At 47.4% G+C, this 25,288-nt stretch overlaps 1 protein-coding gene and 1 non-coding gene across 2 annotated transcripts in view; both read right to left on the bottom strand.

Moving 5' to 3' along the window:
* AGBL4 (AGBL carboxypeptidase 4) overlaps positions 1-25,288 on the bottom strand; it is a 594,219-nt gene that overhangs the window by 66,330 nt on the left and 502,601 nt on the right. Inside the window, exon 6 of the mRNA XM_059689649.1 lies at positions 11,531-11,642. Within this exon, the coding sequence (XP_059545632.1) occupies positions 11,531-11,642 (112 nt within the window). The remainder of the gene's footprint in view (positions 1-11,530; positions 11,643-25,288) is intronic.
* LOC132232045 (U6 spliceosomal RNA) lies at positions 1,032-1,134 on the bottom strand. Its single transcript, XR_009452209.1, has one exon. It is a non-coding gene; the product is annotated as a U6 spliceosomal RNA (small nuclear RNA).

The raw sequence follows: 25,288 nt of genomic DNA, 5'->3' as shown, positions 1-25,288 counted from the left end.
GGTTCTGGAGGATCACATTCCCTGGTATCTACTCTGCCCCTGGCGGCACTCCCCTCTGCTGCACCAGGGAATGGGCCTGGGGATTGGCAGATGTGACCTTCCTTTCCTGCTCTGCCACCACCAGTGGTGGGACCTCTAGGTTCTAACAGCTTTTCATCTGTTCCCTTTATCATCTGACATTGTGCTGATGTGTTAGGTACCACGCTCTGGGCAAGAGAATGCAGAGGTGACAGAAATGTCATTTTATCCCTCAAGCAGTCCACAGTTGAGTTGACAAAAACAAGCACATAAAGCAATCAGCATGATATGGAGGATATAAGTGTGCACCAGGAGAGATTACGGTGGGGGTGGGGCATCAGGGGTCATTCACTCTGAGCCCTGGCTTCCTCACCTAAGAAACAGGGATAATGGCATCCATTCCACACAGCTGTTATGCCAATCAGATGAGACAAAGCCTAGCACTTAATAGAAGCTCAAGAAATATCAGCACCCCTCTCCCCTTCCAGGGCCTGAAGAGGGCAGTACTTAAAGGTCAAAGACTTAGCAGACTGAGAAGGGCCCAGAGTAGGAAGAAAGGGTGCAATTTGATCTTTGCTCTGGGGAAGGGGAGAGAGTCCCTGCTATGCTAACAAGGAAGGTGAGGAGTTGGCAGACATCCTAGAATGTTAGTAGCTTGGATGTGAGTGCCTCTGGGATAGGAGTTTGAACAGAGAGGGTAGAGGTACAGTGGATGGATGGTTGGATGGGAGGATAGAAGGGTGGCTAGTCAGAAGATGGGTCCTGATTGATCCGTGGGTTCGCTGGCTTTACCCGAGGGACTGGCTCAGAGACATGCAGTTGTCCCTGATGAGTTTGGTTTTGTTTTATAAAGTAAGGCCCCTCCTCGGATCTATCCCCTCCTCCTTCCTTGATTTTTTCCCCCATTTTCTTTCTTTCTTTTCTTTTCTTTTTTTTTTTTTTTTTGTTGTTGTTGTTGTTGTTTGTTGTTGTTGTTAATCCTCACCTGAGGATATTTTTTTCCATTGATTAAAAAAAATATGGAACACTTCACGAATTTGCATGAAATCCTTGCACAGGGGCCATGCTAATCTTTTCTGTATTGTTCCAATTTTAGCATGTGTGCTGCCAAAGCAAGTCTTCCATTGATTTTTAGAGAGAAATATTGATGTGAGGGAGGGCGAGAGAAACACTGATGTGAGAGAAACACACCGATTGGTTGCCTCCTACATGCACCTCCTCTGACCCCGGGGATCAAGCCTGGAACTGAGGTACATGTCCTTGACCAGTATCAAACCTGAGACTCTTCAGTCTGAGGGCTGATACTCTAAACAAACCAGCTAGGGCTTTCCCCCAGTTTTAAAGTGAACATATACTTGTGGAAAAATTGTTGGGAAATATAAAAAAGCAGGGGGGAGGGAAACAACCCCAGTACACAGAAATAGCACTGTTAACATCTAATTTACATCCATTCTTTTTGAGTGTTTTAAATCTGCTCTTTTTGTATGTCTTAACATATAATACACAGGCAACTTTGTCTTCAGCATTTTCTTCAGTTAAAATTATAGTATAAGCATCTTTACAATATTATTAACTCTTCATAAACATCCATTATGTGAATGTATCGTGAATCACTTAATCAGTTTCCCACTGTGAGGCAGTTAGATTTTTCTCGGTTTTTCATTATTTATACTAGTAAATAATGATCTGTAGACTCCCCCCGCCACCCCCCCCAAATCTTTATTCACATTTCAGATTATTTCAGCCTGGGTTTCTAGCACTGCAATTGCTGGCTGAAAGCTACAAACACAACAATATATTTTAAACCCCAGAAAGTCATAGTAACATTTTCCCCTCTCTTTTGCCTTCCACATCTTCCCTGCTCCCTTCTGGAGGGTTCCTGAGGCTCTCAGGATCAAGTCCAAGCTTTCCGAGGCAGCCCACAGTGCTTCCGACAACTGGGCTCTGCCTACCACCAGCCCCGCCTCCCGCCCTTCCCACATGCTCCCCCCAGTCCACTACAGCCAACTCCTCAGGATTCCCTGAGTGCATTCACCTAATGCTGTGTCTTCACACACACGGTTCCCTCTGCCTGTAATGCTTCCCCCAGTTTTTGCCTAAACAACTCCTCCTCTTCCTTCAGAATTCATCTCTGGAGGTCGCCTCTCTCTAAGTCCAGGTGAGCTGACCTGCTTTCCCACGTGGCACCCAGAGCTTTTGTCTATCACAGTGCTTTCCACCCTGTCCTGCACTCATTGCTTTACTGAGTCTGGAGCCCTAGCCCAGGGATTTACAAACTTTCTAGCCCATGGATCCTTTATTCAAACACATTTCTTATCCTAATAAAGGTGAACATCTTTTGAGACTCTGTGCCTGGCAGAGTGCCTTCAGCAAGCCACTCCAGTTAATCCTCACAACAACCTCTAACAAAGGAGGAAACTGAAGCTTAGAAGGGTTAAAGAACCCATCCAAGACAGCAATGCTATCGAGGGTTGAAATAAGATTTAAGTCTGGGCCTTTGCCTGAGCTCTTAATCACAGAATTATCCTGCTCTGGTTAAAATGGATAGGAGCCCTGTGGGAGGGATCCTCAGGCCTCCTGCAATGACTCTCTTAAACCAGTTTGAAAACCACTGCTTTCTTCTGAATTACTGCTTCTTGAGGGAGGGTCTGTTCCTGATTGCCTTTGCATTCCAGCCTATAGTGTCTGGGCAAAGAAAATGCGTATTGATGGGTAAAGGAATGATATTTTTTTTTCTGATCAAGAGCACAGGGAAGCTCCTCTTTCATCTACACGCATTACTAGCTTTGAAGTAAAAGCAGCACTCTGAGCTGGAATGACTTGCTGGGTGGGAGAGCATTGAGGCTCACTGGCCAGACAGCCAGGCCGGGCCCAGGCTGTAAAATGCCTCACAGCCAGACATCAGGGTCAGCACCGGGCTTGGGAGGTGGGCATTGGTACTTCGGGAGGATGGGGCAATTTCTTTCTCTGTTCTTTTCTTAAATATGTTTTTATTGGTTTTTAAATAGAGAGGAAGGGAGAGCTAGAAACATTGATGAGAAAGACACATCTCTCGGCTGCCTCCTGTACAACCCCTACTGGGGCTCGAGCCTGCAACACAGGCATGTGCCCTCACAGGGAATCAAACCCAGGACCTCTTGGTCCATGGGATGACACTCAATCCACTGAGCCACACCAGCCGGGCGGATGGGGCAATTTCTTGATGAAAGGTTAAACAGTCAGTTCTTGCTGGAAGCAGTGATCAGTGTGGTCCCTTTCATCAGAATTCAGCTCTCTCCACCAGGGTAAATAATGGGCTCATTAGGCATCTGGCTTACTTGATTTCCCATGGCTAAGGCCAATTTCAGAAACGCAATGTGCTGTTTGATGTACCAGCATGAATTCATCCTGGGCTCGAGAGCCTCCCAACAGTAACAACTGAAAATAACTCTCGGAAAAGTTCCACGCGTTGAACACAAGGCACCGGAAATGGAACCCGTGCCATTTTAGGCGGGCTTGGCTGAGTGCCTAGGCAGGTAGTGGGCTGTATACAGACCCCAGCCTGCTCAAACCAGGGGCTGGAAGGGAAGGAGTCCACTGGAAGGGGGAGAAATGACTGGGGTGGGTTCATTGGAAAAGTTCTGTGAGGGATGACCCAGAGGAACTGGAGTCGCTGGGTAAGTAGAAGGAAGTTATTGCAGGAGTGGCGGGTTGCCCACAGAGACCCCTTGTTAGCTCATTGTGGCCTGGATAATTGGTGCCATGGGGCAGAGAAAATGGGGAGGCCATCTTGGTCTAACCTAGGCACCAGGGTAAGGGGCACAGACCCTGGTGGCAGAGAGGGAGCGAAGAGAACTTCAACATTTATGGGTCTGTGATGGAGGGCGTACAGGACTGAGTTCTAACACTTGGGAATTTCTGAATTCGTGAGCTAGAGGAGAGGCTCTGTATGTGGGAGCTTTTTGTGACAAGGAATCAGCAGGGAGGAGCTTGAAGGAGGACGATGAGCCCGTGGCAAGGCAGTGCAGTAAGAGAATTGCGAAGGTCTGAGAAAGAACATTGATTTTCTTTGGAATGAATGAGGGCTGTCCTGCTGGGAAACCAGGGTCAGGAGACGTAGCTACCAAGAGTTCCCCAAACACTCATCAGGTGCCTACCAAGTGTGGGGCTCTGCCAGGTGCTGGAGGTGCAGGCGGGAAGAGAGGGGCGCTGTCCATGAGCAGCTCGGACCATAGAAGGCAGGACTCTGTCACTGACACACCAGGATGTGCACTTGTGCACCCAGCTCTGTGGGATGCCCGCAGACACCCAAACAACCGCCCTTCTGGAGAGAAAGCACTGTCATCAGTGCTTAGGGGGTTCTCATGGAGCCACCAGGGTGGGGGGTCGTGGGGCCCGCCCTGCTCGGGGCCGTAAGGAGGTGAGGGGCAGAGCCTCTCACGGGGGCGGGGAAGGGGTTGTAATGTAGTTGAGAGGATGGAACCTACCGTCAAAGGAGATGGTACTATGGCACCAAGCCCATGGAATACACTCTCTTCTTGCTATGGAATAAACTCCCAGATGAAAGGAACAAAGTCACTAACACAGGGTCTCCCAAAAAATGTATGCACACTTTAACAGCTGATAGCTGTTAAATAAAAATTAAATGTCTTTTTAAAAACATTCTCTTTATAATTATTCAAAGTGTGTGTGTACATTTTGGGGACACCCTGTAGTTATAGAAGAATAAGGAAACAAGAGTTCATCATGGGTCAGAGGGTTCCGGGAAATCTTAGATAAGGGGGGCTTGGAGGTGGGTTCTGAAGAAGTAGAATTTTGAGAGTGACTAAGTGTGTCTTGACTTGGAATACTTCTCTTTACTCAGCAAATCTCCATCTTTCTTCAGAATTCTGTTAGGATGTTAATCCCAGGTCTTAAGGAGTGGATTTCTTCTTTCTTGCCTCTCTCCCAACACCTATTCATGTGGGCAGGCACCCTGTGCTGGGATGTCAGGGATATAGAATGACGAAGATGAAGTCCAATCCCTCAGTGGGATCACAATCTGTGATGGGTATGGGAGCTGGAGGAGGGTGGGCAGTGAGGTGAGTACTATAATGGCCAAGTGCATAAAATATTAATAGCTCCACTTTTCATATAACTACTATTGAAGGTTATTTATACATATCTTATCCTGAGAGAAATCCCATGAGATGGAAATTGTTCATCCCAATGGACAGACAGGGGAAATAAGACACAGAGCATTTAACTGAACTGACTCAAGGGGAACCTTGGAGAAGCTTTGCTGATCCCCATGCAGTTGAAACAATGTGCATCTAGTCAGTTGGCGAGACGTATCCGGGGCCTTTCAGGATGAAAAGATGTGAGAGAAATTGAAGCAAACAACCAACTTGACAGGAATATTACTCTTAGGCGAGAGATCCATCTCTCTACCCTGCTTGCTGCCAAAGTCAAAGTTATAATCCAGAGAGTTAGAAAATCCATGCCTTTTATCACAGGTGGGAGAAGCTGCCCTTTAGAAAAATAATGATTTCTCTTAAAATCCCTTAAAGTTTCATAAAGCATCTCAAGTTATTGTAGGAAAAGCTGTAAAAATTGCATGAACCCAGAGCACTCTCTGTTCTCAGAGCTCCCTGCACAATTACGTTCACTTCTAGTCTTTATTCCCACATTGAACCTTTCGCCTGGTGGCTATTTACTGATTTCTTGGGCCAGGTTGGCAGGAGTGGGGAAACCCTGGAGTAGAGCCAAGTAAGTGTGTGACCGACGCTGGTGGTGTGAGCACATTTAATCCATCCTAGGTGAAAGCTCCAGCAGCTGGCTGCAGGCCGGCCATTTCAACAGGACACCCCTCTCCCCCTTCCCCAGGCAACACTCTCCCTTGCCTTTATAAAAGGCTTCTCATTCAAGTAGCAGGTCAGGGGTTGTTCCTCCCTGTTAGCAGATGGGCACACTGAGGCTTAGGAAACATCTGCATGTGCTAAGCACCTGCATTCACTGCAGGCTGTCCTTCCCCCGCAGCTGCCAGGATTGTTCGCCTTATCATGGAAATCCTGCCTTTCTACATACTATTATAATCAGCGATAACTACAGGCCGTCATAGATTCTTGGAGCCAGAAAGGCCCTGTAGAGATCATCCTTCAAACCCTACAATGTATACACAGGGGGCAATGAGAGGCCCGGCAAGGGGAAGAAACTTGCCCAAGAGTACCATGCACATGCGTGGCTCAGCCACTCTGGCAGGGCCTCAATGCTGTCAGCTCCTCTCGCTGCCTCAAAGACAAGCCCACTCGGTTCCAGCTGTTCCCTGCAGGGGATCTTTGGGATAATAAAGTCAAAGACATGGGGATCAAACAAAGCCTCAGTGAGACAGTCTGCCAATGGCCCAGCGGTGTGGTTTTCATCAGGGGGGTACTGCCTCCTCCAGGGGTGGTTAACATCCTGCCACCTGAGCAAATAATTTCCCACCCAAATGCCAGGGCTGAGGCCACCGCCCTCCTTGTTGATTTCCAAGTGTGTATGTGGGGTGAGAATGGGGATGCCCCTACCCTTTACCCATTATCCCCATCCTTCCACCAGCAGGATTCTCCCCTTCCTTCCCCGTCCCTGTCCTCGGGTTGTTGGGTATGAACACGCAGGTGCCCCTTGGCTTCCAGCGAGGAGCTGCTATTGCAGGGCCTTCCTGTCTGGTGACCCAGTGAAACCTCTGCTCACACTGCGAACAGACCTCATGGGCTGCCTCCTCCTGTGATAATGCAGTAGTGGACCTGTGCCTGGCCGTGTGTGTGTGTGTGTGTGTGTGTGTGTGTGTGTGTGTGTGTGTGGTTTGTGTGATTATATATAACTATATACTCATTTACTATGTTTATGTCTTTATGTGGATGCATTTTCTGTCTTATGAATGTAAATGCATGCATTTTCTGCAAATTTCTATGTTGTGCATCTGTGTTTGTGTAGCAGGAGTGAGTGCTGGCTCTGTGTGTTTGACTATGTCGCCATCCACTCTGTCATATCAGTGTGTTACAGTTTAGTTATTTATTTAATAGAAAGAGAGTGGCTTATCTTGAGGACTACAGGAGGTGAGCAAGAGAAAAAAAATAAAATAAGCCCAGCCCTGTGTTGCTCTATTTTAAAAACCGCTGTGTTGTTATGGCAGCTAATTTTCCTTAAATGATTTAAGAAAACGGATCTGCCTAAAAGAACTGCAGCCAAGTTGTTATAGCAACACAAGCCTTTCTCCTCTAGAAAAAGGGGGGCCATCACCCCAGAGCATAGAAACTTCTCTAAACAGCAACCCGTGGGCTCTGGGGGACTCGGAGCACAGGAAGAGCAGGGGGGACCCATTCACCTCCCAGGAAGTTCAAGGGGCTCTTAGCAATAGCCCTGGCCACACTCCAGTTCAGGTCTCCTTGTCCTTCACCTGGACTCTTGCAATAGGCACTTAGTGATCTCTCTTCTCCGAATTCCTCTTAGCTCCTCTGACCCACTGTCTCCACCGCAGCCTCAGTAATTTTCTAAAGCATACACTCTACTCATATTCATCTGTGCATTCGGCGTTCAGCATATTATTCTCCATGGAGCCACGTTCTGTGCTATGTCCTGGGTGTGAATAGGTTGTGTGCTTAACTGGCATGTCAGGAACCTTGGCCTCTACCCCAAAAGTAATGGGGAGACAGTAAAAGGTGTTAAGCATGAGAGGGAGACTCAGTTGGATTTAAATTTTAGAATGACTCTATATCAGGTTCTCAACCTGTGGGTCGCGACCCCTCTGGCAGTCGAACGACCCTTTCACAGGGGTGGCCTAAGACCATCCTACATATCAGATATTTACATTACGATTCATAACAGTAGCAACATTACAGTTATGAAGTAGCAATGAAAATAATTTTATGGTTGGGTCACAACATGAGGAACTATATTTAAAGGGGCAGAAGGTTGAGAACCACTGCTCTAGAGTATCTAGTTTGGGATAGTGAATGGACGGCAATACTATTCATTGATCTCTCCCTTGCTCCACTGTGTTAGATGGCTCTCCATGGACTTATATTGATTCCAAGATTGAGAAAGGGTGTGTGCTGGAATTTTCCTGACAAGTGGCATTTTGTTTCATTGCCTTGATTTTTTTTTTTTTTGCAGTCATGATATTTAATTCAATTAAAACTCAATTTAAAAGAGGGCCTAGGACTTTGATTTTATTGCAGTGGTTCTCAACTTTGGCTGCACATTAGAATCACCTGGGAATCTTTTTAAAATCCTGATTTCTGGGCCTCATCCTCCAGAAATTCTGTTTCTTTGTTACTAATGTCGTGGCCCCATTCCATAACAAAGAAACAGAATTTCCGGAGGATGAGACCCAGAAATCAGGATTTTTTAAAAAGATTCTCAGGTGATTCTAATGTGCAGCCAAGGTTGAGAACCACTGTTTTAATGAGAAAGGACCACTGGGCCATGGAAGAAGCCACATTCCTTGGCTCAATGTTCAAAGTCATCCATGAGCTTCTGCATGTCTGTCTCCCCGTCCCTCCACTCCACTCCGTGCTGCCCTCCTGCGGCTCCCTGTCATAAGCCCTGCATACTGACCTCAGCAGCCAGATCCCGCACCTCCATGCCATTAGCTTTCCCTGGAATGCCCTCTCCCTTTCCCTGTAACCTCCCTCATCTCCAAACCATAGCCATCTGACGGAGTATTACCCATTTGTAAAGGCCCAGTCCAAATTCCTTGAGAAAATTTCCTTCACCCTGGACAGTGTGGCTCAGTTTGTTGGAGCATCATCTGGTTCACCAAATGTCGCTGGTTCGACTCCAGGTCAGGGCACGTGCACAGGTTTTGGGTTCAATCCCCAGTAGGGGGCGTGCAGGAGGCAACTGATGGGTGTTTCTCTCTTACATGGAAAGAGTGAGGCTGTGAGTGTAAAGGCCAGAAGCTGTCCTGGCAGCTCAGATAGCTCTGGGCAGAGTGATTATGATGACTATGTGACAGTCAAGGTCAGGAGAGAAATGCATTTAAAAGTAATAGGGCAGACCCTTGGGGCACAGCAGTGTTTGCAACTGGACACAATGACTCTTTAGTCAAATGTTAATTTGAATCAGACACAAATAATGTTTGTGGAGGATCTGCTACATATCAGGTACTGTACTAGGTGCTTTCACATAGCTTTTAAGTAGAGAGGCCATAATTTATCATCCAAACTGGGAGACTTATAAGAGGAAAGGGGACAGTATTAGCAAATACTCTAGGACAACAAGCATAAACCACAACTGTCCCAGGCAAGCTGAAATGTATAACCATTCTACTTGTAGATCATAGTTGGTGCTTTTTTGGGTAATAAGACACAATTTGTAAATCTCTAGTTATGGGTATTTACTTGTTTAATATCTATTTCCCCACTAGGTTCCAAGGGTTTCACTCACTATTAGAATCACAATGACTGGTGTATAGAAATTACTTGGTAAGTATTTGTGGGAAAAATGGGGTAAAAGACAGGACAAGGACAGGGGGAGACAGGAAGAGACCAAGGGAGATGGGGTCCTGTTCTAGGCCAGGTCTTCAGTTGGGGCATAAAGGAGCCAACTTTCAGGAAGAGTACAGTCTACACAATGAGCTCAGCATCCAAGTGTGTTTATTAAGACCAACCAGTTGACAATCAACCTATTGGTGGCACCAGGAGTGTCCTGACAGCTCTGCAGCTCAGTCTTGTCTCATCTGTGTTCTGTGACATGGGTGAGTGCCTGGTGGATTGTGAGAAGATCAATGAATTCTGATTTGTGATGGCAACGGCAGGCTGAAACCTAACCCCCTTCCTTTGATTCTTCCCCCATGCCTTGGCTCCCTGGTTCTCCCCTCCAGGATTCTACTAAAACACCCCTTTGTTCCTATTATCAACCAGGTCAGAAAATGTGTCGGAGCTGTACTCTTTAAGAAGAGGTGGCAGGGGAAGAAAGCACTGTGATTCTATCAGGGAAACTGCAGTTAACCCAGAGGTCGGGTGGAGGTGGGCAGGGGCGAACCCAGGGGACCATAAGCACTTCCTGGGAAACTTAGAAGCAGCTTCTGTCTGCCAAGAAAGCTGGTCAGGATGGCATCGAGGGTCCAGGGGAAGAACAGTGCTTGTGAGGAGTTAACACCTTTTGTAGACAGGGGAGGAGGAGCTGGAGAAGGAAGCAAGTATAGGAAAGCAATGGCTACACAGGCACTGGCTAAAAAAGATTTAGGAAAGTCAAGTTCATAGGAGGATCAAGATAACAATCAAATGAATTACATTGCACCTAAGGATTTACTTTTTCATTAACCCTTGCTCTAATATATGCATTTGTTTTAAGTACACATTTTGGCTCCTTCATCTCATGAGACCTCCACAACTGAGCCCAGTATTTGTGAGGGCTGCTCAAAAAATGCTGCTTTTTAATTTAGGATATTTTTATGGATATCTTCAAAGAGTTACACTGATGCATCTCTGAAATACCCCAACTCTGGGACTCTCGCTGTCTTAGCAATAACTATTTGTCACCTGGTGGCAGCCAGGGGCTCATAAAATTAGTCATCATCTGTAATCTCATTACAGTGTCTTCCAAACAACCGAGTCTCCTCCATGTGCCATTTTTACCAGTGTCACTTAGCTTCAAGTTGAACGCTTTCAGTAAGGCAAAGTTCACAGTGCACATATCCATTTTATCATCAGGCATCTCTAATTATTAAAAAGTTCTATTTTTCTTTAGGCCTTACTTCTTCCTGTCCTGTTCTCTCCCACAGCCCCTCAGAAGCAGAATGATCATGGTCTGCCTCCTTTCTCTAAGTTATGAAACCTTAATGTATTCTATTTCTTACAAAATCTTTCCCCGATGAGCAAACTCAGTAGGGACGCCCACTGTCCCCCTTCTCTCTGGAAGAGCCGGCCCTCTGGAACAAGGTCCAGAGTACTATGCTATAATCTCTTATCTGGTTTCCTTGTTTTAGGTGGGAACAGGTTCACCATGCCACCACATCCCCAAGTCCAACCAGGTGCTTCCTGTCCTTACAGAACCTTGCCTCTTGGGTCAGGTTTGACTTGCCTAGAGATGGACATGTCCTCCAAGCTAGGCCCTTCATAGTCTTTTTGGAACTGGGTCTAGAAAATGAGAGTGGGCCCCTCTACAGTGGTGGGAGCCACTGGGTGTGACGTTTGGCACACGCTCCCTACAGGTGGAGGAGGCCAGCCTACAGCCTTCAATTATATGAGATACTCCGGTACTCTTCTAGTGAATAATCCATTAAGCAAGTTCAAGTTGAATTTCTTTGGCTTGTAACCAAAAAGCCCTGGGAAAGGTGGATCTGCTCCAGTATATTTCCTTTATCCCATGAGACCCCCACACCTGAGGCCAGTGTTTATGAGCACTTGGGTTTGTCCAATGCAGAGGAGACACGAGCAGACCTGGTTCCTCCCTGGTTTTGACCCTGTATTCCCAATTTCCAATTCCCAGTGAACTTCCCCAGTACAACCCTGCTCTTTCCTGGGTCAAGCAGTAAGACCAGCAGCTGCCGAGGGGTTCAGTTACTTACTGGATCATTGTACATCTGGATGATGAGCTGTTTTACCCCATACAGGGTAGGGTGGGCCCATGGAGAGGGATCCAGCCAGTGACGGTTCAGGTCAAACCCCATCAGAGAGCACCTAGGCAATCCCCAAAGGCAGAGTCAGTACAAACCGAACAAGTCAAGCTGCTCACTTATCAAAACATAGTTAAGAGTAGCAACAGTCTTGTCACTCACCTGGCATTTATTCTTTTGCCAGAGACATTTTAAAGCATTTCACATGTATTAATTAATTCAGTGCTTGCAATGAGCCTGTGGAGTCACTACAAGGATAATTAACACTTTACATAAGAAGAAACTGAGTCACAGAGAGGTTCAAAATATTTCTGTGGAGGCCTTACTTCTGGGCCCATGCCCTGAGGCCACAGATACATGCACGTCTCCCAGACAGGGCAGCAGAAAACATGCTCAGGCCAAAGCCACCAGCATCCCCCTATTCCTTTCTCATACCCAGTTAGTTAGTCTATTGTCTCTACTTCCAAAATATTTTGGGTTCAAAATATATATTCAGAACCCAACACCTTTGCATCATCTCCACTGATATCACCATGAGTTTGGACCAAGGTCCAGAGTATCCTACATAATAAAAGGCTAATATGCAAATAGACCGAACAGTGGAACAACCGGTCACTATGATGTGCGCTGACCACCAGGGGGCATGTGCAGAACTTGGTGGGTGTTGGCCACAAAGGGATGGTGGAACAGGTGAGCAGGGGCGCCAGACCAAGGGGGCTCCGGTCGCTGTCATCAGGGAAAGCCTCTGGTGGTTACTGAAAATGCTTTGCTCTTGGGCGCCACAGTCATCCCTGGTGCTTGCAGCTGCTTCCAGCAGACAGGGGACTTGAGGGGGCGGGATGTTGGGAGAAGGGGGTGTGGTGGGAGGGGCTGGGTTGGGGTGCAAAGGATGAGCCGAGACCTGCCCCTGTGTCTACCACAGCCTCATGGCCCACAGTTCCTTTCAAGGTGCATGAATTTGTGCACTGGGCCCCTAGTTATGCTATAATCTGTTATCTGGTTTCCTTGTTTCCACACCTGCATCCTCCCACTTCACTTTTAACACTATAGCCCTCCCCACACCCCACACCCCATTTTCCACACAACAGCCAGTGTATCCTCTTAAGACATAAGTCAGATTGTGTCCCTTCTCCTTGTGGTCCATCCTGCTGGCCTCTCTGACCTCAGCTCCTACCAGCCCCTCTTGCTGCCTCTATACCAGACACTGCCTCCTCTCTGCTCCTCCAACACCTCAGGTTCCTCCTGACTCAGGGGGGTTATACAGGCTGTCCTTCTTCCTGGAATTCTCTGCCTCCAGATAGCTGAGTGACTGACTCATCCTCATTTATTTCAAATATTTGACTGAATGTCATCTGCTCAGAGTAGGCTACCTGCCAACCTTCTCCATACCCTCCCTTGGGCATTAAAGACCTTCACTAGGTCAAATGTGATCGTGACTTCTGGTTCTCCATCTCTTTCTTTCTTCTTCCTTTTCTTACTCCAGATATGCTCAAAGCCCTGCTCATACTTGGGAGAAGTACCTCCTCCAGGCCTCTGTCCATAGGCCTTCATCTGCTGGGCCTGTGCACACTGCTGGCAATGCCCAGGCCAGCACAAGCTCAGGTACAACCTCCAGAAACCCTGTGCTTGCTCCCAAGTCAAATCACCACTCTCCTCCTCTCTAATGCAGCCTCCTCCCGTCCTGAGAATGTCTCCCACCCTCATCCATCTTGCTTTCCTGATCAAGATTCACCTATGGCTTTCCATTACCTGTGCAATAAAATTCTGCTTTTTGCAGGTTTTTAACCACAGTCAAATAGATAATGGCCATTATCTCTTTCTCTGCCCAAATTGGCCCCCTTTTTCTTATCTGCCCCTCTGTCCCACTATTTTACATCCCCATCTTATTTTCCAAGCTCCTCTATTTCCCTAAGCAATACAATTTTATCCCCTCTCAGATTACTACATTTGCATCCCCACCTACCACCCTACTCAGAAAAATAAAGGACTTCACTGGGGACCCACCTCTCCTTCGAGATGGTTGGGGTGGAGATGGTGAGTAAATAATAATGATTTCCTCCTATTACTTAAAATTAGCATGTTGGGGACCCTATCCTATATAATTAAAGCCTAATATGCAAATTGTCCCCTCTACCTGGAGTTCGACCAGGGGGCGGGGCCAGCCCACCAATCACCTGCAGCCCCTCCCCCCAGTCAGCCCCGCACCCCCATCAGTCCCACCAGCACGATCGGGGGTGGGACCTGCCGACCAACCTCCTGGCTCCCCCCAAGCCAGCCCTGGCCCTGATCAGCACCCCTCATTGGAGGCAGGGCTGGCTAACCTCCCACATCCCCTCCCCCGTGCCAGCCCAGCCCAATGGCCCCCATTGGGGTGGGGCAGCCCGACCCCTACCCATGCATGAATTCATGCACCGGGCCTCTAGTGGTAGATAACCAATGTTTTGTGGGGACTCATGGGGAAAGGCTTCATTGAGGAAAAGCCATTTGAGTTGGGCCATGAATTTTTCCAGGTGTTGGGGACAGAAGGAACAGTGTAAGTAAGGAAAGGAACTGTGAAGCCCCCTAGGATGTTGGGGGAAAGGTGGATAGTTTGGTTTGACTGAATCATAGAGTACATGTTAGTGGGTGGTGATGGTGAAGCTGTGGAGGGAGATGAGGGTGAAGGGCCTTGAAAGCCTGAGAGGGAGTTCTGTTATTTTGTCTTTGTATCACTGTGTTTAGACCAACCAAACACTGGTGTTGCCTTCTCATTGATTGCAGTGAAAACAGGATAGCCCTGCATACAGGTTCCAACATCACCATCACCATCAAGGGAACACAATGGAGCATCTACTGACATTACTTTGCCCCAAGAGTTAAGTACTTTACTAGTACAAAATACTTTCTCTAAGTTGATGTTATGGGGCAGATTCTACTATTATACCCATTTTGCAGATGTGGAAACTGAAGCACAGAGAGGTTGCTTGAGAAAAAGTGATGTGAGGATTGTTGCATGAGCAGTTGGACAGTCCCTCCCTCGGGGTGCATAGTCTAATGGGAGAAAGAAGATGTACTCACAGGCTCATGTCCATTTATAATTCAGGACAATGTTGTGAGGATTAAATGACATAACACATGTAACCAACTTAATTTAGCACAGATTCTGGCACATAATAGCAGCTCAAAATGTTATATTGTTGTATAGTTTTATGCTTCATCCTTTATGACTAATAACCTTCAGTCTATTGGGGGCTTGAGTGGACAGCGGACAGCAATGGTCAGGTTGACATCCCATCTTTTCCTCAGTCTGGGAGCTGAGTTCATTCTGTGCTCTGCGCCCTCCCAACATAGGAGGCATTTGTCCATTTTCTTTGGGGAGTGCCCGGCATGAAACCTTGTGATTAGATGGAGTGTGTTTGTGGTGGTGACGGGGGTTCTCTTTCCATGGTTCCAAGATGATGAGTCTTCTCCCACCACAGAGACATAGGGGCCGATGCTCCCTTGTTGTGACCTGGCAACCAGGGTGGCAGCAGGTAACCCAGATCAGCTGCACCCGCCTGGACTTAAACTTGGACGAGGTGATGCAAGGCTGGAGGGGTCATATGGCAGTGCTACCATGGAACAGAGGTAGAGCATTCCTGCCAACAGCCAGTTTTCGTCCTCCAGGCCCACTCGTTTCTCAAGTCTGGGTCTTCAGCTTCGGCTTTATTCTAAACTCCTTCCAACAAATTCCCTTTTTGCTTTAGTGGCTGGAGTCAGTTCTTGCTTTTTTAATGGAAAGCATCCCTAACCATATGGCTCTGAAGGCCAATTTATTAACCACTCCATCAGGCCTCTGTAGTGTCCTCTTCCCAGTGGGTCGTCACTAGACAGGTGGGACCTCGGTCTGAATGCTGTGCCCACAGAGCTTTCCCAGCCCTCCAGAGCACCTAAAAATTTGGAAAGGAACACTGTCATTGATAACAGGACTTAATCCTTAACAACTGTATCCTTAGAGGCAGTTAGCTTACCTACCGCTCCTCTGCCTCCAAGTAGGAATGTCTGCAGCAATGTCTTGGCTAGGTCACCAGTCTGTTCCATGACATTTCTATGACCCAGAGCTCCCCACCTCCCACAGTCAGCTTATCTCATTCTTAGACGGCTCTGTTAGGAACGTCTTCCTTCCTGTTAGCTGAAGTTTGTCTTCCAGGGACTTCCTCCCTCCGTTTTTGCCTCGTGCGAGTGGAGTCGCCCAGAACAAGGAGGCTACACTGTGAAGACCAGGGGCTCTGGGAGTCACGGTGAGGTTTAAATTTGGGCTGTACTCTTTACCAGCTATGTGACCTTTTTTAATTTTCTTTTTTAAAAACTTCTCTGGGTTTCTGTTTTATCATATGTATAATTAGTATAACAACCTTGACCTTCTGTATTGTTTACATGAATGAATGTAAATAGCCTGGCAGGATCCTCAGCAGAGAGAATATTGACTAAACGGTGGCCAGTGGTGGGGATTGCGGGCTTGTTGAAATTGTCATCTCCTAACTATCATCTCCTGCAGGAAGGCTTCTTGACTTACTCTCTGTAATGTGATAGGTGCTTCCTTCTGCTCCTATAGTACCCATCGCTCACCCCCTCAGAGTGTATACAGCACAAGATGCAGTCATGGCAGAGTCTGTCTTCCCCATGGGACCATGAATTCCTTCAGGGCAAGGACAATGCCATGTTCATGCTTGGATTTCCATGCCTGACAAAGAACCAGAACTGTGATAGACACTGAAGACGTTGTTGAGTGAACATTTCATTCTTTCCCAAGCATTTTCCTGTATCACATAATATATTCCCAGAGTCACCAGCCACACAGGTGGGCTCCGTTAACAAGCGGGAGTGTTAGGAGCCAGAGATGGTGAGCCATTCTTTCAAGGTCACTTCACCACTCCTCCACAGACCCAGGCCAGAATCCAGGTGTCCTGGCCCTGTGCCCTGTGGTCTGTCCATGTGGCCATGTTGCTTTCAGGAAGCCTCTTTGATTAAAAAAACGTGACATTCAAAACTGAAGGAAGAGTGTTCAGGTGAGAGATCCTGAAAGACTAGCCCCTTGATCCAACCATCTGCTGAAAATAGTGTGGCTGCCAATTCAAAGGCAACATGAATCTTCAGAGGATCCCAGAGTCTTTCAGAAGTGTGAGCATTTGTGAAACTCTTTAATGGGTAGTATCAGCTCTGGGTGCTTTTTGAACTGACTTTTAAAGAATGCTTCTAATGGCAACCCATCTATCAGTAGGTGGGTTGCCGGGGTTCTTGTTCCAGCATCAAGAAGGGTTCAGGAATCTGGAAAAGGCACTGTGCGTAGATGACATAGGAATCCAGAGACTAATAAAGAGTCCGGAGATGAGATATAATTTTGAAAGGCATTGGGGGTCAGAGGAGCTTCAGCTAAAGGAACTGAAGATTCCCTCCTTGTCTAGGACCCTTGCTTTTATTAACACAATGTGTCCTAAGGCAAGGTGGAGATAATACACTTCAAAGGGTAAGATTTCAAAGGGTACAGAAGCGTTGTCAGTTTGGGGAATTAGCCTACAGCTGTTCAGGTGTTTGGCCAGTAGGAGGCAATAACATATAGATTAAGATGCCCTTTAACTGTCTGGCAGCCACAATCAGTTTCCTATTCAGGTTTGGGGAAATGCCTTTAGCCATTCCCAACAGGTGACTACATGTGTGACTCAACCCTGTTGAGTCCCCAAGTCTCATCAACCTTTTGATGAAACTCTTGAAATTGTGACATGTTGGAATTGGTTCCCGGCAGTGGGTATTTACTGAACAAAACATCTTAGTAATGATGTAGGAGCCCTGGCTTAGGGGCCAGAGGCACAGGCCCCACCTCGAAAGTCTATATCATCTCAGGAGAGTTTCCTCCCTTCCTGAGCTCCATGTGTACTTCACACACAGGTCTCTCTTCCGGCTCTCTCCTGTGATCCTAAAACATCAATGACTGGCTTTACCCAAGAGGTAGAAGCATACAGGAAGCATACCTTTCCAATGAAGTGAAAAAAGAAAGAAAACAAAATACTCTAGAAAAAGGATGGATACAGGTTTTTAAAAGAAACATCAAATAGTAGAGTTACCAGTATCTTAACATTAGTTGCATTTATTTTTCAACATTTGATACGTGCATGGGACCTAATCTTTGCCACTGGGAGTTCCTGAGTCGCCCTGAGCTTTGAAGGGGTGATGGGAGTGTGCCCAACCTCGGGGCATGAGAGAGTGAGTATTCCAGGCAGAGGGGTGGCATGTTCAGTCAGGGAAGTGAGAATGGTGCTTGTGTCCCTAACTAGGCTGTATGCACCACAATAGGCTCTTTTGTGATTGCCAGTTTAGTCACTGAGTGGGAAATACTGGGTCTCTGCCTCCTTATGGTTCTTCTCTTCTGATATAGATATGGATATGGATATGGATATGGATATAGATATAGATATAGATATAGATATAGATATAGATGATATAGATATAGATATATAGGTATAGATAGATATAGATATATACATATACATATATATATATCCTATCTAATAAAAGAGAAAAATGGTAATTGGCGTACGACGATACCCTTTTCATTGGCTAATCAGGGCTATATGCAAATTAACTGCCAACAAGATGGCGGTTAATTTGCATATGTAGGCACAATGCAGGGAGGCGAAAGGGAAAGCAGGAAGAAGCCCCCTGCCACTGACAGTGATCGGAAACCCAGGGGGGAGCTAAGAGCTGGGGGGCAGGGCAAAGGCGGCCCTGGGGCCCTTTATATATATAAAATTGATTTTTTACAGAAAGGAAGGGAGAGGGATAGTCAGAAACTTCGATGAGACAGAAACATCGATCAGCTGTCTCCTGCACACACCCCCACTGGGGATGTGCCCACAACCAAGGCCCATGCCCTCGACCAGAATTGAACCCAGGACCCCTCAGTCCGCAGGCCGACACTCCAGCCACTGAGCCAAATCAGTTAGGGCTCTTCTGTTATTTTTAAGGATGAAATATCTACATGAGCTCAAAATCAGGACCCACATTTTGACATGAATGGAACTATTGATGGTACCTATGAGTCAGAATATTTGGCATTAGGACCATTTTAGAAAATCTGAATTTATGGAAATCAAATTTATATGTGACCTCATAATATATGATTTCTTGCTATTTAGCCAGGGATACTCTTGAGTATCTTTTCTTTCTCCTTTCAAACTGTGAGCCCAATGAGGGCAGGGACTATGTCTAGGTCATCTTGCCCACCTCCACTCCAACTTATTGACTATAAACCCAGGTGCAGAGAAGTTTCAACATATCTGTTGAATAAATGAGTGAATGAATAGATGCACAAATGCATAAATAAATGTCCTGAAAATCTGCAAACAAGATTAGAAAATTACTTGATAACATATTTTGAAAAATATTTAAGTATCTGTTATATGCTAGACTCTTTTGCAATAACCAAGTGAGGTAGGCATTATTTATCCTGTTTTATAAAACAGTGAGCCCTGGCTGGTATTCTCAGTGGTCAGCCAACACACTAAGGCAGTGGTTCTCAACCTTGGCTGCACATTAGAATCACCTGGGAATCTTTTTAAAATCCTGATTTCTGGGCCTCATCCTCCAGAAATTCTGTTTCTTTGTTACTAATGTTGTGGCCCCACCCCATAACAAAGAAACAGAATTTCTGGAGAATGAGGTCCAGAAATCAGGATTTTAAAAAGATTCCCAGGTGATTCTAATGTGCAGCCAAGGTTGCGAACCACTGCATTAAGGGTTTCAGGTTTGATTCCTGGTCAAGGGCACACACCTGGGTTGCAGGTTTGTTGCCCAGCAACAGTTGGGACATGTATAGGAGGTAACCAATCAGTGTGTCTCTCAATTGATGTTTCTCTTTCTCTTCCTATCCCTCCCACCTTTCCACTCTATCTAAAAGCAATGAAAAAATATCCTTGGGTGAGGATTAACAACAACAAAATAAAGTTAATAAAATGCAAGAGAGATTTAACCTTGAGAAGGTCACTTGACAACTGCTAGGAGATAGAACTGGCATTTGAATCCAGGTCTTGTTGATGCCAGGATGGTCTACAGTGACCCCTTGAGATCTCCCCAGCTACTGGAGAGGCTGTGTGATCTATGAAAGAGATACTAAGCTCCTCCTTTGTTCTTCTCGAACTGTACTGGTCTCTCCTCTGCTCAATGGCAGAGATGCAATGGCTCCTGAGAACATTATTAAAATGGCAAATAAATAGCTCCATCTCGTGAAGGGCATCATGCCTCATCCCCATTGCAATAATGGCAGCTAGAATGAGAGCAATGATTTTAATTCCCCTCTTTATAATTTCCTTTTCATCTCCTGTAAAGGATGGAGAAAAACATAGCATGGTGGCTCCAGATCAATCTTGTTCTGAGCACCGCAGGGCTGCCTACTCCCAGAATGGTGCATTGACAAGCAGAGATGCATGGGGTTCACGTGCAATTGTCTCTCAAACGCAACAGTTTTTCAGCATTGCCAATGAGCTGGATTGGATTAAGTATATTTGCACCAAAAGCAAAATAAATATTGCTTTACTTAATAGCACTAAAAGGTTGTGATTCAATTGCCCTTGGCCCCAGGCACCTTCCAGCTCCATTGATTGGCCAGTGTCGGATGCCAGACAATCTGTCATCAACAGCTCCTGCAAAATGCCTTGCAGGTGGGGTGGGCTGTGCTGTGGTGGAGATGGAAGACAGCAGGCAGTGTCCTTTGTCCCGAACACTAAGGATAATTATAACACGTCCACTCCTCATCACCTCCCCCAGGATATTTAAAGCATTTCACTCATGTCCCTTCTTAGATGATCACAAGGAGAGATCTAGGACCAGGGCTGTGGATCAGGGAGGACAATGAATGAGAACATAGGTTTCAAGTCAGAAGGACTTGGGTTTGTGGCACAGACCTATCAGTGAGTAAGTAGTTTTGTGACCTTGGACAAATTCATCTGTTTTGTTCAAAGTCGTGAGAGCCCTTGGAGGGCTGAGGCAGAAGCTGTCTTGTTTGCCATTGAGTCTGCAATGGGAGCACAGTGTCAGGTCCACCGCCAACTTCTGGCTCACCTGTGCACATAGAGGCTCAGAAAGGGTGAGCAATTTGTCCCGGGCCAGTAAGGACAAGTGGCAGAGGTAGGACTTGAACTCAGTCTGCCTGGCTCTAAAGCTGTGTTCTTGGCCATCTCTCTATTCTCTCTCAGCAGTCCTGGGAGTCAGGTCAGCGCCTGATGGAGAGGTTCATGTAAGGTGAGGGGTGAATGCAACACCCTTATTTTTTAAATGGGGAAACTATGTCTCAGAAGGGGGACTAGCATAAAGGGAACCTTTATACAAATTGACAAAAGGAACCCTCTCCAGGCTGACAATTTTTAACAGGTACCGGTTCTGTGTAGGTGAAGTACAAAATGCGCCACTTGCTCCGGTCAGACTTGGGGGTGGGGGCAGAGTTGCAGCTCCACTGGCCCCCTGGACCAGGAGCCTTTGTGCAGGGCACAAACTGCATGTCCGTGTGTGTGTGTGTGGGGGGGGGGTTGGTTAAGGAGGGGGAGACGTGGACATGCTCAAGGTCCATAATAGAATCATGCTCAGTGCTCGGGTCTCCCACTTCCAAGGTCCATCGGGTCTTTACCCTGTACCGGTGGCCTGCCTAGAAGGTGGCAGGATCGGGGGAAGGGGGTGCTCAGAGCCCACCTGGAAAATGGATTGGCTCCAAACTTAAACTGTCTGCCTAACCCAGCGGTTCTCAACCTGTGGGTCGCGACCCCTTTGGCGGTCGAACGACCCTTTCACAGGGGTCACCTAAGACCATCCTGCATATCAGATATTTACATTACGATTCATAACAGTAGCAACATTACAGTTATGAAGTAGCAACAAAAATAATTGTATGGTTGGGTCACAACATGAGGAACCGTATTTAAAGGGCCAGAAGGTTAAGAACCACTGGCCTAACCGGTTTGGCTCAGTGGATGGAGTGTCAGCCTGCGGACTGAAGGGTCCTGGATTCCATTCCGGTCAAGGGCATACACCTTGGTTGCGGGCACATCCCCAGGGGGGGTGTGCAGGAGGCAGCTGATCGATGTTTCTCTCTCATCGATGTTTCTAACCCTCTCCCTTCCTCTCTGTAAAAAATCAATAAAATATATTTTTATAAAAACTGTCTGGGCCCTTTCTCCCTGAACTTATTCTTAGTGGACAAGGAGCAGCTGTGTTGGGTGCCTTCTCCCTTCTGGAAAGCTTGGGCTCTTGGAGTCACCCTTCGTCCTTCCTATCGCCTGCTTGATGGCACCCAATACCAGGCTTGGGGACTCTCCACAGTGCTTGTTACACGTGGGAGGGCCAGTCACAACCAGAAGGCACCCACGATTTCATAAAGTCCAATTCCCACATTTCAAAGATGGGGAAACGGAGGCCAAGGACACACTGCTACGTAGAGTTGGAAGTCCATTCCAGAACCAATGTTTGTTTGTTTTTCCTAGGAACTCTGATAGGAGCAAAAAGAACCATTTGACAGGCCTGAAGGAGTACATTTTCTAAAGGTGTGCACCAGCCCTTGCAGCTGGGAATTGGCTACTTCAGTTTCTTAAGTGAAAAGGGACAGAAGAAACACAAAGGGGAAGAGGAATCCTTTAGATCTTCACAAGATCTGGGAGCTGGCAAGGCCACTGCCCAGCTGGTGAAGACCCCACAGTGGCTTAATCCTTGATCTCGTACAGGGTGGAATCTGGGTGTGGCTGTGCTCCTTGCCTGGGGGCTGGGGGGAGGAGACTCCCTCTCAGGAGCGGGCGGCTGCCCCAGTCCGGGGCTCTGGGGTGTCTCAGCACTCAATTCACTACCACCTCTCCCGGCTCCCCCTCTCTCCCCAGTCTCTCCCCAGATTCCACTCCCCAGCACACTCTCCCTCTCTTCAGCACAGGTGAGTGTCTGTATCCGAAATGTCCCATGAACAGGATTCAGTGAAAACAAACAAACAAATGCCGGCCGCGGAAACGGGGAAGGCTTGGTTTCTGTAAGCTTCTTCTCTTACCGGGACTGCATGGTCAGGTCAGCTCTTCAGGCTGCCCCCTTTAGGCTCAGTCCTCCGTGATCACAGAACCCAGCTCTCAATTTCCCTGGCGGCGCCAGGAATCCCGCGGTTCTCCTTTCCCCCGTCAGGGGCTGTGCCTGTCCCAAGGGACTCGGCTGTCTGCCACGCGGTCTCCCTCCGACTCTCTGGGCTCAGAGGTCTGGCAAACTTTCCTGCCCAAATCCCTGGTTTTTTTTTTACCTTACCAGGGGAGTTCTGCTCTTCCCGGCTGTAAACCCTCTCACCAGCTGAGCCCCCACAGTGGCTTAGATTGCGAGTGTGGACTGGGGGCCACTCTGCGTGGATGAGATCCTGGCCCGGCCACGTATTTGCTGTGTGGCTTAACCTCTCTGCGCCTCAACACCTGTGCAAATAGCAGACTTTGCCAACCTCAGAGGGTTGCTGTGAGGATTAAATGGAATCATCCATGTAAAACGCTGGGAATGCTGCCGAGTTTGAGGTAAATGCACACGGTGTTGCTGGCCTTATGGTTGGGTCTCGGCGGTCTCGGCATGATCCTTGGGCCCTCCACAATCTGGTCCTCACGTATGCCTCCAGCTTCTTGCGCCACGGTTCCAATCTGTGCACCATGCAAGTCTCATATGAAGGCCTATGAGCTCATTGAAAAGACTCTCCCCCTTCTGTAGGCAGATGTGATTCCTCCAAGTCTCAAGGCTTGTCAGGCCTGGGCTACAAGGCAGCCTCCACCTGCCCTGTTAGCTGGTGCCTTTGAGCCGAAGGTGAACCTACACTGTGGGCTGTGCCCTGACCACATGCACCAGTCACGCCAGATCACTGATATTCCCGAGGCTCCCGGTTCACCCAGGGCACAGGCAGTAGGCTCAGAGGCAAGCACATGGGCTCTGAGTTAGCTCCCTGGTTTTGATGCCTGGATCTCCCACCACCATGGGACCTTGGGAAAATGATTTAACCTCTCTTTGTGCTTCAGTTTCCTTTTCTGTAATATGAGGACAGCATAGAACCTACCTCATACTATAGTAGGCTCATGAGGTTGGTTATTGGGACAACCCACACCATTGCTTTCAATCCCAATAGGGACTTTCAGTTCCCAGGAGTAGAAAGAATGGCACTTCACCTCCATCTGCTCGTTTACTCTTTCCAAGGGAGGGGATGGAACTTATCTGCTGGGTCAGCATGAAAAATGGCCAGGGCCTGCTGGGCCTGGCCCTTCCCGGCACAGTTGTTTACATTTGTAGGGACGGTGCATTCTGGCCTCCTTCCTGCCCTGAGGGGCGCTCCTGGGAGGCAGCTCCTTCATGCTCTGCCTGTGGCTGGTAGGGAAGTTGAATTTTGGGGTGAGATAAAAGGAGGCCAATTTTAGCCACGGAGATAAACCATGCTTTCCAAATCCCGCTTTTATCAACAATAAAGCTAATGCTTTGACCTCTGTCCCTCTGATCCCTGTGTTTCCTTTGAAAGTGGCAAAAGTGGGGTGGGCGGGGAGCATGATGAGCTCTGACCCCTACATTTCCAGTGGAGATCATACATATAAAACACTTAGCACAAGATCTGGGAGCCAGGATACGTTCAATTACTGCTTGGGTTATCCTCCTTGCTGGTATTCGCCATTATGATTCCTATGATTTAGAATGCCCACCATCTTCCCCTGGTGACCCCCACCCATTCCTCATGACACATGCCACACAGCACCTCCTCCACCATGGAAGGCTGCCTCAGCCCCCAGTGCCTGGCACAGAGTTTGTGCTGGTGAACGTTTGAGGGAAGGATAAAAAGAAGAGGGAGAAGAAACCATTTGGTTAAAAGTCTTCTTCAGCACAGGCAGAGTGGCAGCGAGGGTCCAGGTGTGGGCTCGAGTGGGCTGCTGCAGGGCACTGGAAAGGGCCCAGGGAGGCAAGGGGACCTGTGGAGGGTGGTGTAGTGGACAGTGGGAGATGAAGCTGAGAAGGAACTTGCAGGACACTGCTCATCCTTGAATGCCAAGCTAACAAGTTTAGGATCCTTCTGATGGTCAGTGGGAGCTACAGCAGGGGCATACAGGGAGAGCTGACCCTTTTCAAGCAGTGGTTTGGGAACTAGGACCAGAAATGGTGATATATATATATATATATATATATATATATATATATATATATATATATATATATATATATATATATATATATATTTCAGAGAGGAAGGGAGGAAAAAGGAGATAGAAACATCAATGATGAGACAGAATCATTGATCAGCTGCCTCCTGCATACTCCCTGGATTTGAGCCCACAACCTGGCATGTGCCCTAATAGGGAATTAAATCATGACCTCTTGGTTCATAGGTTGACACTCAACCACTGAGCCAGGCCAGTTGGGCGAAATGATGACGTTCTTGATTCTATCACCATGCCTTGCTCCTCCAGATTCCCAGCCACTAACTCTGGGCTACTGACTCCTCAGAGGCCTGTCTTCACCATAGAGTCAATTATTAAAATCAACTTGCTATCAACTCTAACTTCGAAATGCTATTCGGCTGCTTTCAGGGACAGGGATGGGGAGCTGCCTCCACAGACACCCAGCCATCTGGCCTGTTCTGCGGAATCTGGCTGGGAAGCTCATTTGAATAATTGGTTTTGGCGGCCTGCGCTTGTGGGTTAGACACCTGATTACACTGCCAGCCCCAAT

This window comes from Myotis daubentonii, chromosome 3 (assembly GCF_963259705.1).
Source record: "Myotis daubentonii chromosome 3, mMyoDau2.1, whole genome shotgun sequence".
In the NCBI taxonomy this organism is placed as follows: Eukaryota; Metazoa; Chordata; class Mammalia; order Chiroptera; family Vespertilionidae; genus Myotis; species Myotis daubentonii.
The sequence above is the reverse complement of the archived record's forward strand: the minus strand, read 5'-3'. Positions and strand labels throughout refer to the sequence as shown.